Source organism: Marmota marmota, unplaced genomic scaffold (genome assembly GCF_001458135.2).
Source record: "Marmota marmota marmota unplaced genomic scaffold, marMar, whole genome shotgun sequence".
Taxonomy (NCBI): domain Eukaryota; kingdom Metazoa; phylum Chordata; class Mammalia; order Rodentia; family Sciuridae; genus Marmota; species Marmota marmota.
Genome location: NW_025999842.1, coordinates 28,837,735 through 28,850,129, shown reverse-complemented (window position 1 = coordinate 28,850,129; position 12,395 = coordinate 28,837,735). Strand labels below are relative to the sequence as shown.

The following is a 12,395-nucleotide window of genomic DNA, read 5'->3' as shown; positions in this document are numbered from 1 at the left end:
TCTCCCCACTATTGTGGGCTGATCACCAGAAAACACTCTCAGTCCGAATTTTGTCCGAATTAGAGAGTCTTTTATTTAGTCAGCTGGGATTGCTCCCTGCAGGACCCAAACTGTCTCTGCCAGGAACAGCACTGGGTCCCAGTTCTACGGGGTTTATAAGAGGAAAAACCACATCCTCAAAAACATAGGTGCAAGCAAGCAGGAGACACAGGCTGAGAAAACAGCAGAGCAAAAACAGACAACCATTTCCTGGGTTCGAGCACATTTGTGGGCATATGAAGTATAGTAAAAAAAAATTTTTTAACATCTTAGAAACAGCTTATATAACAGTTTCACATGGGAGTCATAAAAATGGAGTTACCATGGCTATATTATATTTATCTGTAACTATATTAACCTATGGGCTTATATTTATCACCTTACACTCTTCTATCTTATTTCTAACAACTTAAATCTTATGTCTTACAGTTACATTATTATTTCTTCTAATTTATAACTAGAGCAGTTTAACATAATTTATTCTATAACACATATCACATAATCCTTTTATCCTATTTATTAATATTTCATAACCTACAATCTATAATTTATAATCTATAATCTATATTGATTAAACTCAGACCATAACACTATGACAAAATATTTAAAGCTTTGATTTGATATATATAAAGACCATAAAAATGATTTTCTGAATACCTGTAAGTTCATTCTGAGATAAATGGACAATAGATATGAGCAATTAACAAATGAAAGACAAAAGGGTAATAAGCCACTAGAAAAAATGGTCAGTGTCACCTATAATAAAGAAATGCTCATCTAAATAATGAAATGTTATTTCCATAATCAAATTTTATTTTTTAATTATTTTTTAAAATATTTTTTTAATTGTAGTGGACACAATACCTTTATTTTACTGATGTGGTGCTGAGGATTGAATCCAGGGCTTCACACATGAGAGATGAGCCCTCCACTGCTGAGCCACAGCCCCAGCCCCTCCATAATCAAATTTTAAAAGATAAACAAGTGATAAGAATTTCTCCTGCTAGCAAGTATATGATAAAGCACTCTTATGCTTTGTTAAAAGGAATGGAAATTAGTATGGCCCTTTTTGTTATTGTTGTTTTGTTTTCTAAAAAAGAACACAACTTTTAAAACTTTAAAAATACTTAAAAATGCTTGGAAACAACTTGCTCAATATTATAAATTGCACAACTGTCAAGAAACAGAGGAACATATTAAATAAATTGTTCTATAATCACAATATCTAATTTTATAAAGCCTTCAAAATTATATTGGTAGTGATCTTGTAAAAGTATAGAGAAAAGTTAATTTTGATGTTATGTGAAGAAGTAAGCTTCAAAGTTATATGTATATTCTGGTCACAAACATGCAAAAGGATTTTCTCATGGAATAAATAAAAGATGACAGGAAAACAGTGGTAGTTACCTTGGGTAGCTGGATTAGAGATATTTTAGCCTTCTAATTTTTTTGTCTTTTAAATTTTCTATAAGAAAAGTGTGCCTTACAGTAACAAAAGTATGTTGTATTTTTAAATGATGCTAATATCTGTATGAAGAAAGTCCTTAATTTAAATTTTAATCACTCTTTTATTGTATCAAAACTAGAAAGCAAAAAAAAAAAAAAAAAATAGAAAGCCTATAAAATTCATGGTATGGGCTCCTCTGAGGTATAATTCAATGATAAAGCACTTGGCTAACATGCACAGCCCTGGATTTGGTCCCCAGAACCATGAAACAAAATAAAATAAAATAAATTTGTAGTAAGAAGGCTAATTTGGGCTTTTGCAAAAGATGTCTTCAGCACAGAAAATAATGTGCATTATAGCATGTTTAAGGTAAACAAAGAGAGCTTTTCAGATTTCTTCATAGTTATTAAGATTCTGATCTTGTATTCAATTTTCTTACAATCCTGATATATGTTTTCTTTTCTGTTGTCTACAGGAAGTAATGGCTGAACATAATCCCCAGTTTCTCATTGAGCTAGATGGAAATAAGCCACCAGAGGAGCTCTTTATGGTGAGTGCAATGTTCAATAAGAATATCTTACAGTTGGAAAATTTAAAAACCTTTTACAGTATTGTACTTACCTTAATACACATGAATATATTTATATCTTAACATCATTAATTTTTTAAAATTTTGTTTTGGTACTTTAAAATTTAATGTTATTTTTATTTATCTGTTCATATTAAAATCAAAACTACATTTAATACTACACTTGATCTTAACCAGAAGGCCAGATGACATCAAAACCACATTTTGAATTTAAAAGGTCTGTTTGGGTGGGGAAAAAAAATAAAAGGTCTTTTTGGCCTGATGCTGTTGGCTCATACCTGTAATTCCAGTTGCTCAGGAGGCTGAGACAGGAGGATCACAAGTTCAAGGCCCTATGCAATTTATTTTTTTAAGAGTTTTTGTTTGTTTGTTTGTTCGTTTGTTTGGTTTTTAGTTGTAGATGGACACTATACCTTTATTTTTATGTAGTGCTGAGGATGGAACCCAGGGCCTCACACATGCTAGGCAAGTGCTCTACCATTGAGCTACAACTGCTGCCCAGCTCTATGCAATTTAGTGAGACTATGTCTCAAAGTAAAAAATAGAAAGGGCTGGGACTGTGGCTCAGTGGTAAAGTGCTCCTGGGTTCAATTCCTGGTATCAAATAAATAGACGCTCTGTTTGAGGTACTACTTTCTAGTACCTCAAAGAAAATTAAGTGGCAATCAATAAGCATCATTAAGATGCTTCATATCATTAGTCATTAAGGAAAAGTAAATCCCAACCTTAATAAGAAAACACTTCATACCCACTATTTAAAAAATTAGAGAGAAGGGGGATAATAACAAGTGCTGGTAAGGATGTAGAAAAAAAATGAAACCCCAAAAAGTAATAATAAAAAACACAGTAGCTATTTCTGGAATACATAATCAGTGTCTGGCATTATCATAAGCTCCAAGGATATAAACATGAAGGAGGGAAATGAGTCCACATGTCCCTCCCCTCATATAGTATCCAATATGTGGGGGGAAATAAATATTTAAATGGTGGTTTAATAAATACGGTTATTGGAGCTCACAAAAGAAGAACAAAACCTAGTCTGGTAAGGAGGGCCACTGTCTGAAATCTCACTTATGATGAGTAAGAATTAGACCTCTAAGGCTAGGGGAGGGACAGGGAGCCAAACTCTTCTATGCTCAGGGGAGAGTGTGCAAAGACCCTAGGGGCAAGAAAGAGCAGGTGAATTGTAGGACTGGAAATAGGAAGATGACATAGGAGGAGTACAGTAGTGCAGAGACTCTAGAACCAAGCAGGGACTGCACCAAGAAAAACCTGGGACTTAAGGAGGTAAGGCATTTAGGCCTCATTATGAGGGAGGTCATAGCCAGTGAAAGATTTGAAGCCAGAGAGTGAAAATGATCCTTTTTTTCATTTAAGAACCATCACCCAGACTATAGAACAAGAGAAAAATGGGAGAAGAATCAAACTGAGGGTAGGAAGGCTAGTCTTGGCTTTGCAGTCATCAGATAAAAGACAGTGGCCTAATCTAGGGTAGTGACCATAGGAATGAACAAAGGGGACAGGTCTGAGACATATATAAGATGTCCGCTTGAAGAACTTAGTGAGTCACTTAGCATAGGAGTTAGGGGGGACAGAAAAGTCAAAGATAACCCCAAGTTTTCTGATTTGATCTCACTGGTGGCAATGGGGTAATAGTGCTAACAGTGAAACCAAATCAAGGTGAAGCTCCTCACTTGGGATGTGCTCTTGCCAAGATCACTAGAGATCTCCTCTTAACCAAGCCAGTGGTCATTTTTCATCTAATTTAATCTAGAAGCACATTTGATACATCTGACCATGTCTTCCTGCTCTCTCCTTTCCATGGCTTCTTAGATTTCCCCTGCTTAATTGCTCCACTACTCCTTACTGGACATTCTAAATCTCTCATCTCTAGTGTTAGACCCCAGAGCTCACTTCTGTCCTCACCCCTTAGGAGACTTCATCCTAAGGACTTCAAATACTTCTCAATACTGGCATCTCTTAAATTAATATTTGCTACAACTTGCATGGCCAAATGCTAGAAACTGGCAAGGAGTGATGGGAGATTAAGAAATACACACAAACACTTATAGAGAGAAAGCTGGGACCGAGTGGGACACCAACCTCTGATGGAAGAACAATGACCCAGAGCTAGCTCAGCAGGGTTATTATATAGGGTCTCACAATCAGGAAGTTAGTGCACATTGTTGTTTGTGTACTAAAAAGTTACAGAACTAGAAACATTCTTGTAACTATTATACTGTTGCAGTGCTAGGAACATTCTGTTATTATCCTGCTGTATCCAGGAAGCCCATTGTCCAGATTTTCTGCAAAGCAGGGAGGCTTGAAGGTTGTAGTGCTTAGAAGATATTGTGGTCATCTTGTTATGCTCAGAATTCTCTCTCCCTGGCAGCTGGCATCTGGGCACAAGTTCAAGTTTGTTATTGTACTGTACCTTTGCACAGAACTTCCTCAGGCAGGGCATTACCGAAGCTCCTGGGCAATCTCATCCTGCACCTTTGCACAGAAAGTCCCCAGGGCAAAGCACAGCCACAACTCTAAGGCAGTCAAAAACCATGATCCAAGTCAGTACTCTCCACAAATATTATTATCCCACATCTTTCCCCTGAATTCCACACTGGTGTACTTGACTGCTGCCGAACTGCTACATACCCAGTTTGATGTCTAACCGTCATTATGTATAACATCTGCCCAAATGTGTTTCTCCCTCAGTTGCCTCTTTCAATACATGTCAGCACCATTCTTCCTATTGCTCTTCTCTTTTTTTTTCTCACATCCACAACCCATTCATCAGCATACACAGCAGATTTCTTCCTCAAAATACACCCAGAATTTTGTTTTCTACTTGGACACACTAGAGGACAGAAGATCTAAGAGGCTTGGTTGAAAATTTCCAAGCTTATTAAAACCCCAGTCTTGCCGGGTGTGGTGGTGCACAACTGTAATTCTAGGGACTCAGGAGGCTGAGACAGGAGGATACAAGTTTGAGGCCAGCCTCAGCAACTCAGTGAGGCCCTAAGCAACTTAGCAAGACCCTATCTCAAAATAAAAAATAAACTCAAAAGGACTGGGGATTTAGCTCAGTGGTAAATTCCCAGTACCATGCCCTCACTGCAAAAATTATTTAAAACCCCAGTCTGGAATTGGTACCCTGCTACTTCTGCACACATCCTATTTGTGAAAGCAAGTTACAAGGAGAAGCTCAACATTAGAGGGTAAAGAAGTATACTCTACCCAAAATTAACTAGGCAATTAATCAATGAAACAAGGGAAGGATGAATTGTGAATAACATAATCTTCCACAGACCACCACACACCAACATTATTTTTTCTTTCTCACCATCTCTCACCTCAGATTCTAGTTACTAGCCCATTGTTTTTCCAGTTTTTTCCACATAGTTTGTGTCTACATTAGTTTTCTAGGGTTACCATGATCTATCCTATGTCTTACCAACCGGATAGCTTCAAATGACAGAAACTTATTCTCTCACAGTTCCAGAGGCTGGAAGTACAAACTCAAGATATTGTCTTGTTCCCTCCAAATCCTCTAGGGGAGGATCCATCATTGCCTCTCCCAGCTATGGTAGTCCCAGGTATTTCATGACTTATGGCAGCATTGCTCCTGTGTCTCCCTCCACCTTCACATGGCTTTCTTCCCTTTGTCTGAAGAGTTCCTATAGACCCAGACCTCTAGAGTCATGAATATTCAGGGACCATAGGGCAGAGTATCATGGGTTGAAATATGTCCCTCAAAAATATTTGTTAAAACCCTAACCTTAATACCTGTGAATATGACCTTATTTGGAAACAAGGTCTTTACATATTCAATCAGGTTGAGATCATGCATAATTAGGGTGGGCTCTATTTCAATATAGATTAGGACAAGAAAGTCAGACACACAGAGAGAAGATGGCTATGTGACAACAGAGGCAAAGTTTGGAGTGATGCATAAACAAGTCAAGAAACACCAAAGATTGCCAGCAAACACCAGAAGCCAGGAAAAAGTGATCAAGGAGTGTACCTGGAGGTTCAGAGGAAGCATGGCCTCCAATAATGAACCCATCACTTTTTCAGAATGTTTGAGATATTCAGATGTCAGTGTATTCAAATGTTTGTTCTTATAATCCAGACAGTTATAGAACGACTCAAATATCTGAACCTAAAAAGAGCAGCTGTTGTGACCAAACTTCAGAGTTCAGAGGAAGAAATGAATGATATAACGGAAACTGTAAGTCACGCTTAACTGTTTGAAAACCTTTGTGTTCAATATGTGTTGTAACCTTAGTTTGTATCTTTACAAGGTCTAAAAGAAATTTCAGGATACCTTTTTAAAAATGGGAGTTGGGAAGAAAAAAATGGTTTGGGGAAGAAGCTATAATATTAACACAATATTCTTTTTTTTTTTTTTTGCTTTTCAAGATTTTTATTAAGCAAGCCACAGACACAAAGAAGCATGTTAAGAAGCAGTAATAATAAAGGGATCTATTTCATTCAGTGTGAATATGTACAAAGCACAGCACTCTTCACATTCTTTATTCTATCCAAGCAATAAAACTGATCTATGAGGTAATAGCTATTATCATTCCCATTATATATACATACATATATACATTTAAAAAAATGAGTCAAAGAGTGATTAAGAAATTTTAACAATATATGTAACCAATATAATTTTGGGCTCTGAAGTTTGATTTCTTAATAATTCTGTTCTCTTCTATGAAAGGTGAAACTAATTAAAACTTTCTTGGGGTCCTTAAGAAATTATACATGTTATAAGATATAACTTATCCAAGATTAATTTTTGTCCTATAATATGCTTTAGCAAACAGGGCATAATAAACACTTATCTATGTTCAAGCATCCCTTACAGCTTTTGCTTTCTTAATTATCACCTACTCAACTACTGTTGATCTTATGAGCAGTTTTCTGCCATACCTAATCATTGACTTACACTTCCCCTTACATTTTGCTTAGTGCTAACATGTTCTGTAAGGGAGCCAATCACTCTCATGCTTATTAAATCTGACAATTTCTTTCTCCAACATCAAATGGTATTGTGCACCTAAAGATATTAATTATCTTCAAAATCATAGATACCATCTCCATTCCCACATTTTTATTATAGTCACAGCTGAGTACTGGAAATTGCCAACTAGTAGCAATGATTAACACAATATTCTATTAGATAACTAACTATAACACAACAAGATTTTTGAAACAAAAATGGGCCAGGCATGGTGGTGCACGCCTGTAAGCCCAGTGGCTCAGGAGACTGAGGCAGGTGGATCACAAGTTCAAATCCAGCCTCAGCAATTTAGCAAGGCCCTAAGCAACTTAGTAACACTGTGTCTCAAAATAAAACAAAAGGGTCCCATCATAAATAGATAGTTCTTGTGTGTTTTCAAGGACTTTGGATGAATATTCTTCAGCTAAAGGCAGGTAGTTTTTAGAGAATCATGGTAATGTTTAAAGCAGCGATTTTTCAGCCCTGACTGCATGGTGGATTCATCTAGGAAGCTTTTAAAATAAATCAGTGCCCAAAGCAGTTAAAATAGAATTTCTGGGATAGGAACCTGGCATTAAATCAAACAAAACAAAACAGGATATGACATCAAATGCATATACAACAAAAGAAAAAAATAGATAAGTTTGACTTCATTAAAATTAAAAGCTAGGGGCTGGGGTTGTGGATCAGTGCTAGAATGCTTGCCTAGCATGAGTGAGGCACAGGGTTCAATCCCTAGCACCACATAAAATAAATAAATTAATTAATTAAGGGTATTGTCTCCATTTATAACTAAAACACATTTTTTAAAAATTAAAAGCTATAGCTCAGTTGGTTGAGTGCTTACCTCACATGCACAAGGCCCTTGGTTCAATCCCCAGTACCACCAAAAATAAATAAATAAATAAAAATAAAAGCTTTTGTGCATCAAAGGACACTATCAATAGAGTGAAAAGATAACCCATAAAATGGAGAGAATGTTTGCAAATCATACATCTGATGAGGGACTAATGTTCAGGATATGTAAATAACTTCAATTCTACAGCAATAGAAGAATCCAATTCATAAACGGACAAGGAACTTGAACAGACATTTCTCCAAAGAAGACTGATAAGTGGCCAACAAGCACATAAAAAGTTGTTCAACATCACTAAAATCATGGGGAAATGCAAATCAAGACTATAATAATTTTGAAAAGACTATAATGAGATACCACCTCATACCCATTACGATGATTCTTATCCAAAAAATAGGAAAAAAGTATTGACATATTGGAACCCTCTTGCATTGCTGGTGGGGTCATAAATGGGACAGCTACTGTTTAAAATGGTTTAATGTTTCCTCAAAAAGTTAAATAAAGAATTACCATATGATCCAGCAGGTCCACTTTTAGGTACTATCCCCAAGAAAATTGAAAGTAGGAACTCCATTAGATACTTGAACTTTAATGTCTATAACAGCTATATTCCCAATAACCAGAAGATAGAAACATGTCCCAATGTCCATAAGTGGATGAATGGATAAGATACACACACACACACACACACACACACACCTGATAGAATATTATTCAGCCTTAAAAAGGAATGAAATTCTGATACATGATAAAATACAAATGAACCTTGAAAATACTGTGCTAAGTGAAACAAGCCAGACACAATAGAGCAAATATTATGATTTACACAAGGTACCTAGAATAGGCCAATTCACAGAGTGAAAAAGTAGAAGTGAGAGTGCCAGGACCTGAGGAGAGGAGAATAGTGAGGTATGCTTCATAGGTGGAGTTTCTTTGGGGGAGGATGAAAGCGTGTTCTGGAAATAGTGTTGGTGGTTGTACACATTGTCAATGTAGTTAATCCCCCTGAATTGAACACTTAAAGATAGCTAGCTAAATGGTGAATTTTATGTTATGTATATTTTACAAAAAAAAAAAAAAAGAACTTTCTAGGAGATTCTACTGTAGATCCTGAGGGGGCAGGGGACTCACTGGTTTAAAGGAATAAGAGAGGAGCAAAGACCTTTATGAGAACTCTAGCTATGGGGAATTTGGGAGCTATAACTGCTGATGAATTTGTAGAGAGGGGGAGTGGGCCTGGGGACATGGTAAAGGAAGCTCAGTGTCAGGCTGGCACCATGCACATGGAGGATACCAGCATTGGTTTCTAATCAGAATAACCTGGATTTGAAGTCCAGCTCTGCAGCCTACCAGACCTGTGGGATTTTGTAAATTTTTTTCTTTATTCAATGATTAAGATAAAGGGGACAGTAACTATTATGGCATTGTGTTATTGTAAGGATTACATGAGATCATACTTGTAAAGCACCTAGGACCAATAGTGACATTCAAAATATCTAACAACTGAATTATGGGGCAGAACTGTCTTCATGGACCTCTCACTGGATCTTGTGCTTAGAAGGGCTCCACTCTTAGTTTAATGCTCTGCTGTTGCAATCTAGAAATTCTCAACTAAATTGAGAACAAGGACTTGTATTTTTTATTTTATCCCATGTCTTACAAATGAGCCTATTCAGTGCCAGGTCATTCACCCAATGGAGATAGAGCCTTCAGTAGAGCTGAGAATCCTGCTGTGCCCACCATAATTATTTATGTGATAGATCATAGGAAGTGCCAGAGTTTCTTTGGGAGAGGTTTAGGCAGGAGTGTCTCCTGAGGGCAGTGGCTATCATTGTTAAATTTCTCATGCCCTCCTCCACCCTGACCTCAGTGGTCTCACATAAGCCTCGGATTCAGTCTCTCCCGTTTTCTGCCTGAAAGAGAGATGGTGGGAGTGTGGGGGGAAGGATAAGTGAATTAACTGAGGGGAGTGGGAGGTGGCTCTGGCTACTAGCACCCCTTTTCAAAGACTTCCAACCAGTCATCCTGTTTTATGCTCCCATTCAGCCCCCTTCAGAGGTACTTGGTATCACCCAGGCCGGTGTCTTTCTAGGATTTTGGAGTCAACTGGCTTCTTATCCCCATCCACCCCAAATCCATCCTTGCCACGGCAGATATTTTAGCTTTTGCCTTTCTCTGATCTAAACCAGTTACTACTAATCAATCTGCTTTTTCAAAACTGTATAGCCACTGCTGGTCAGTTTCCAGCTCTGACCATCATTTTGGTCTCTTCTTCCATTCTCCGTGTCTTTGTGTACATATTCCTTTTTTTATGCCTCTGCTGTCATTTTAGGGAATTTCAGGGAAGCAGTAAATATAAATGCAAGAATCCATTCTGCCTAGTTTAACCAGAAGGTAGTCCTTATCAGTTTTAAGTCTTTAATACCAAACTCATTCAAAAACTCCTCTTCTCCCCACTCAGCACCTATTATAAGTGTGGCTTGAGGAACAGGAATTTGAGAAGGGAATGTGGTCTGCTATTAAAACACTTTTCCCATGTTTGGACAGGAAGGAGGGATGATAAGGAAAGAGTGACCACCTCTTGACTCCTCTGGGTAGTTTCCATCCTAGTTTATTGTCTATGGGCTCCTTGGAGAAGGCTGTTGGCACCACTTGCCCCATCAATGAGGTTCTTAGTCTTAACACTTCCAGCCCTCAGTGAGGACTCTCATGCAATATCCTGGCAGTGTGCATGCCTCTTTGCTTTCAGATTTTACAATGGTCCAGGCAAGACCACAGTTCCCAGTCTCGTCTGTGCTCTGTGCTCAGTTCTAGAGCCAGCAGGCATATGTGCTATCCACATCTGAGTGTCAAAGGCAGTCTGGGACCTTTCCCCCTCCCAGGTGCCTGGTGTGCCATCTTGTCCTAGTTCTGTCATTCCCTGCTAAGATAGCACAAAGACAGGTGAATCTTTTGACAGTCTTTGAGGTCTGGAAGTTACCAACAGAAATGATTGCTTGTGGCTTTTGTCCCAGCGGCTTAAGCACTCAGACCTTTTGCCCACCCAGGGACACCACTTGCCGGGTTGCTTGTGACTAAAACACTCAGGGGTCACTCCAGGGGAACTGGGCTAATTTGGCTGCGTGAAATAACCAAACAAGAAACAGAAATACCTTTTTCTTTGGGGATGCTGTGACGGCTCCTCTGACCTCAAGGGGGGAGAGAGAGAGAGAGAGAGAGAGAGAGAGAGCCCGCAGATGCTATTCAAATGAGGTAAGGAGTCAGGTTTCAAGGGGCTGAGTCTAGCTTCATGATGCCCACTGTCAGCAGGTTGACTGACATCTGGGTAGGCCACATCCAAGGGCACAGTAAAAGAAGGGGACACACACAAGGCACTTCCATGGAAAATTCTATCCTAAACAGGGCAAGGGGTAATATTACAAAGGAACAGGTGAGCACAGCTCCATCCATGGGGATGTGGGAAGGCACGCCCATGCCCGAAACGAAACACAGTTACTTGAACCCTAGAAAAGCAGGGCAGTCTAGCAGCATGGCTGCCACCTCATCACTTAGCAGGGGAGTTAACTCAGTCACGTGCGAGGTTGGTCTCCCACAATTGCTGAGGGAGATTTAAAGTTTCAGAATGAAAGTTTTACCCCTTATAAGTAAATGCAAAAACAATCTGTATATAACATCTTACTATTTAAAAGCTTAGATAAATTGACTAAAAATCTGGTACATTTTAAAACTTTTTCCATAAGAATTTTTGAAGGGCTGAGGATGTAGCTTGCTGGTAGAGCACTTCTCTAGCAAACACAAGCACTAGGTCCAATCCCCAGTACCACCAATAAAAGAAAAACATTTTTAGAATCTGATTTTTTGCGGATATGATAGAGAATGTCCTTTCTATCCCATGCTCACTCTACCACATAATAAAAAAATGTTCAGTAAAATTGAAATAAAATTGAAATGAAAATTAGTCTCATTAAACCTGGGGACAAGTACAAAATGTTGTGATTAAGAAAAAGCCCTGGGGCTGGGGTTGTAGCTCAGTGGTGGAGTGCTCACCTAGCACGTGTGAGGCCCTGGGTTCGATCCTCAGCACCACATAAAAATAAATAAATAAAATAAAGGTATTGTGTCCAGCTACAACTAAAAAATAAATATTAAAAAAAGAAAAAGGTCCAAATTTGCATTCAACATTATTTCTTAAATAGTAAAGCATCATCAAATAAGAATCAAAATATTTGATACCACTCCCTTTAGCACAATTTATACCCACATTTTTCAGTGTAGTATTTGTGATTTGCAGGACGAGCTATTTCGTACTCTCTCAGCTTATAAACTTATTGCACCAAGATACAGATGGCGCAGAAGCAAATGGGGACGCACATGTCCTGTGGCTTTAAAAGAAGGTAACATTTATTCAGGATTACCAGATTTTTCTGTGAGGTAAGTAAGACTTTCAGAGCTTAATTTT

General features: G+C 38.1%; 1 protein-coding gene across 2 annotated transcripts in view; it reads left to right on the top strand.

Moving 5' to 3' along the window:
* The window catches only part of Ak9 (adenylate kinase 9), a 127,348-nt gene that overhangs the window by 26,117 nt on the left and 88,836 nt on the right, over nt 1-12,395 (top strand). For both annotated transcript variants that reach the window (XR_007342060.1, XM_048787325.1), the window contains exons 9-11: nt 1,962-2,036; nt 6,205-6,303; nt 12,228-12,367. Coding sequence is in view for 1 of the 2 variants with exons in the window: in XM_048787325.1 (XP_048643282.1) it covers nt 1,962-2,036; nt 6,205-6,303; nt 12,228-12,367 (314 nt within the window). In the remaining variant the exon portion in view is untranslated. The remainder of the gene's footprint in view (nt 1-1,961; nt 2,037-6,204; nt 6,304-12,227; nt 12,368-12,395) is intronic.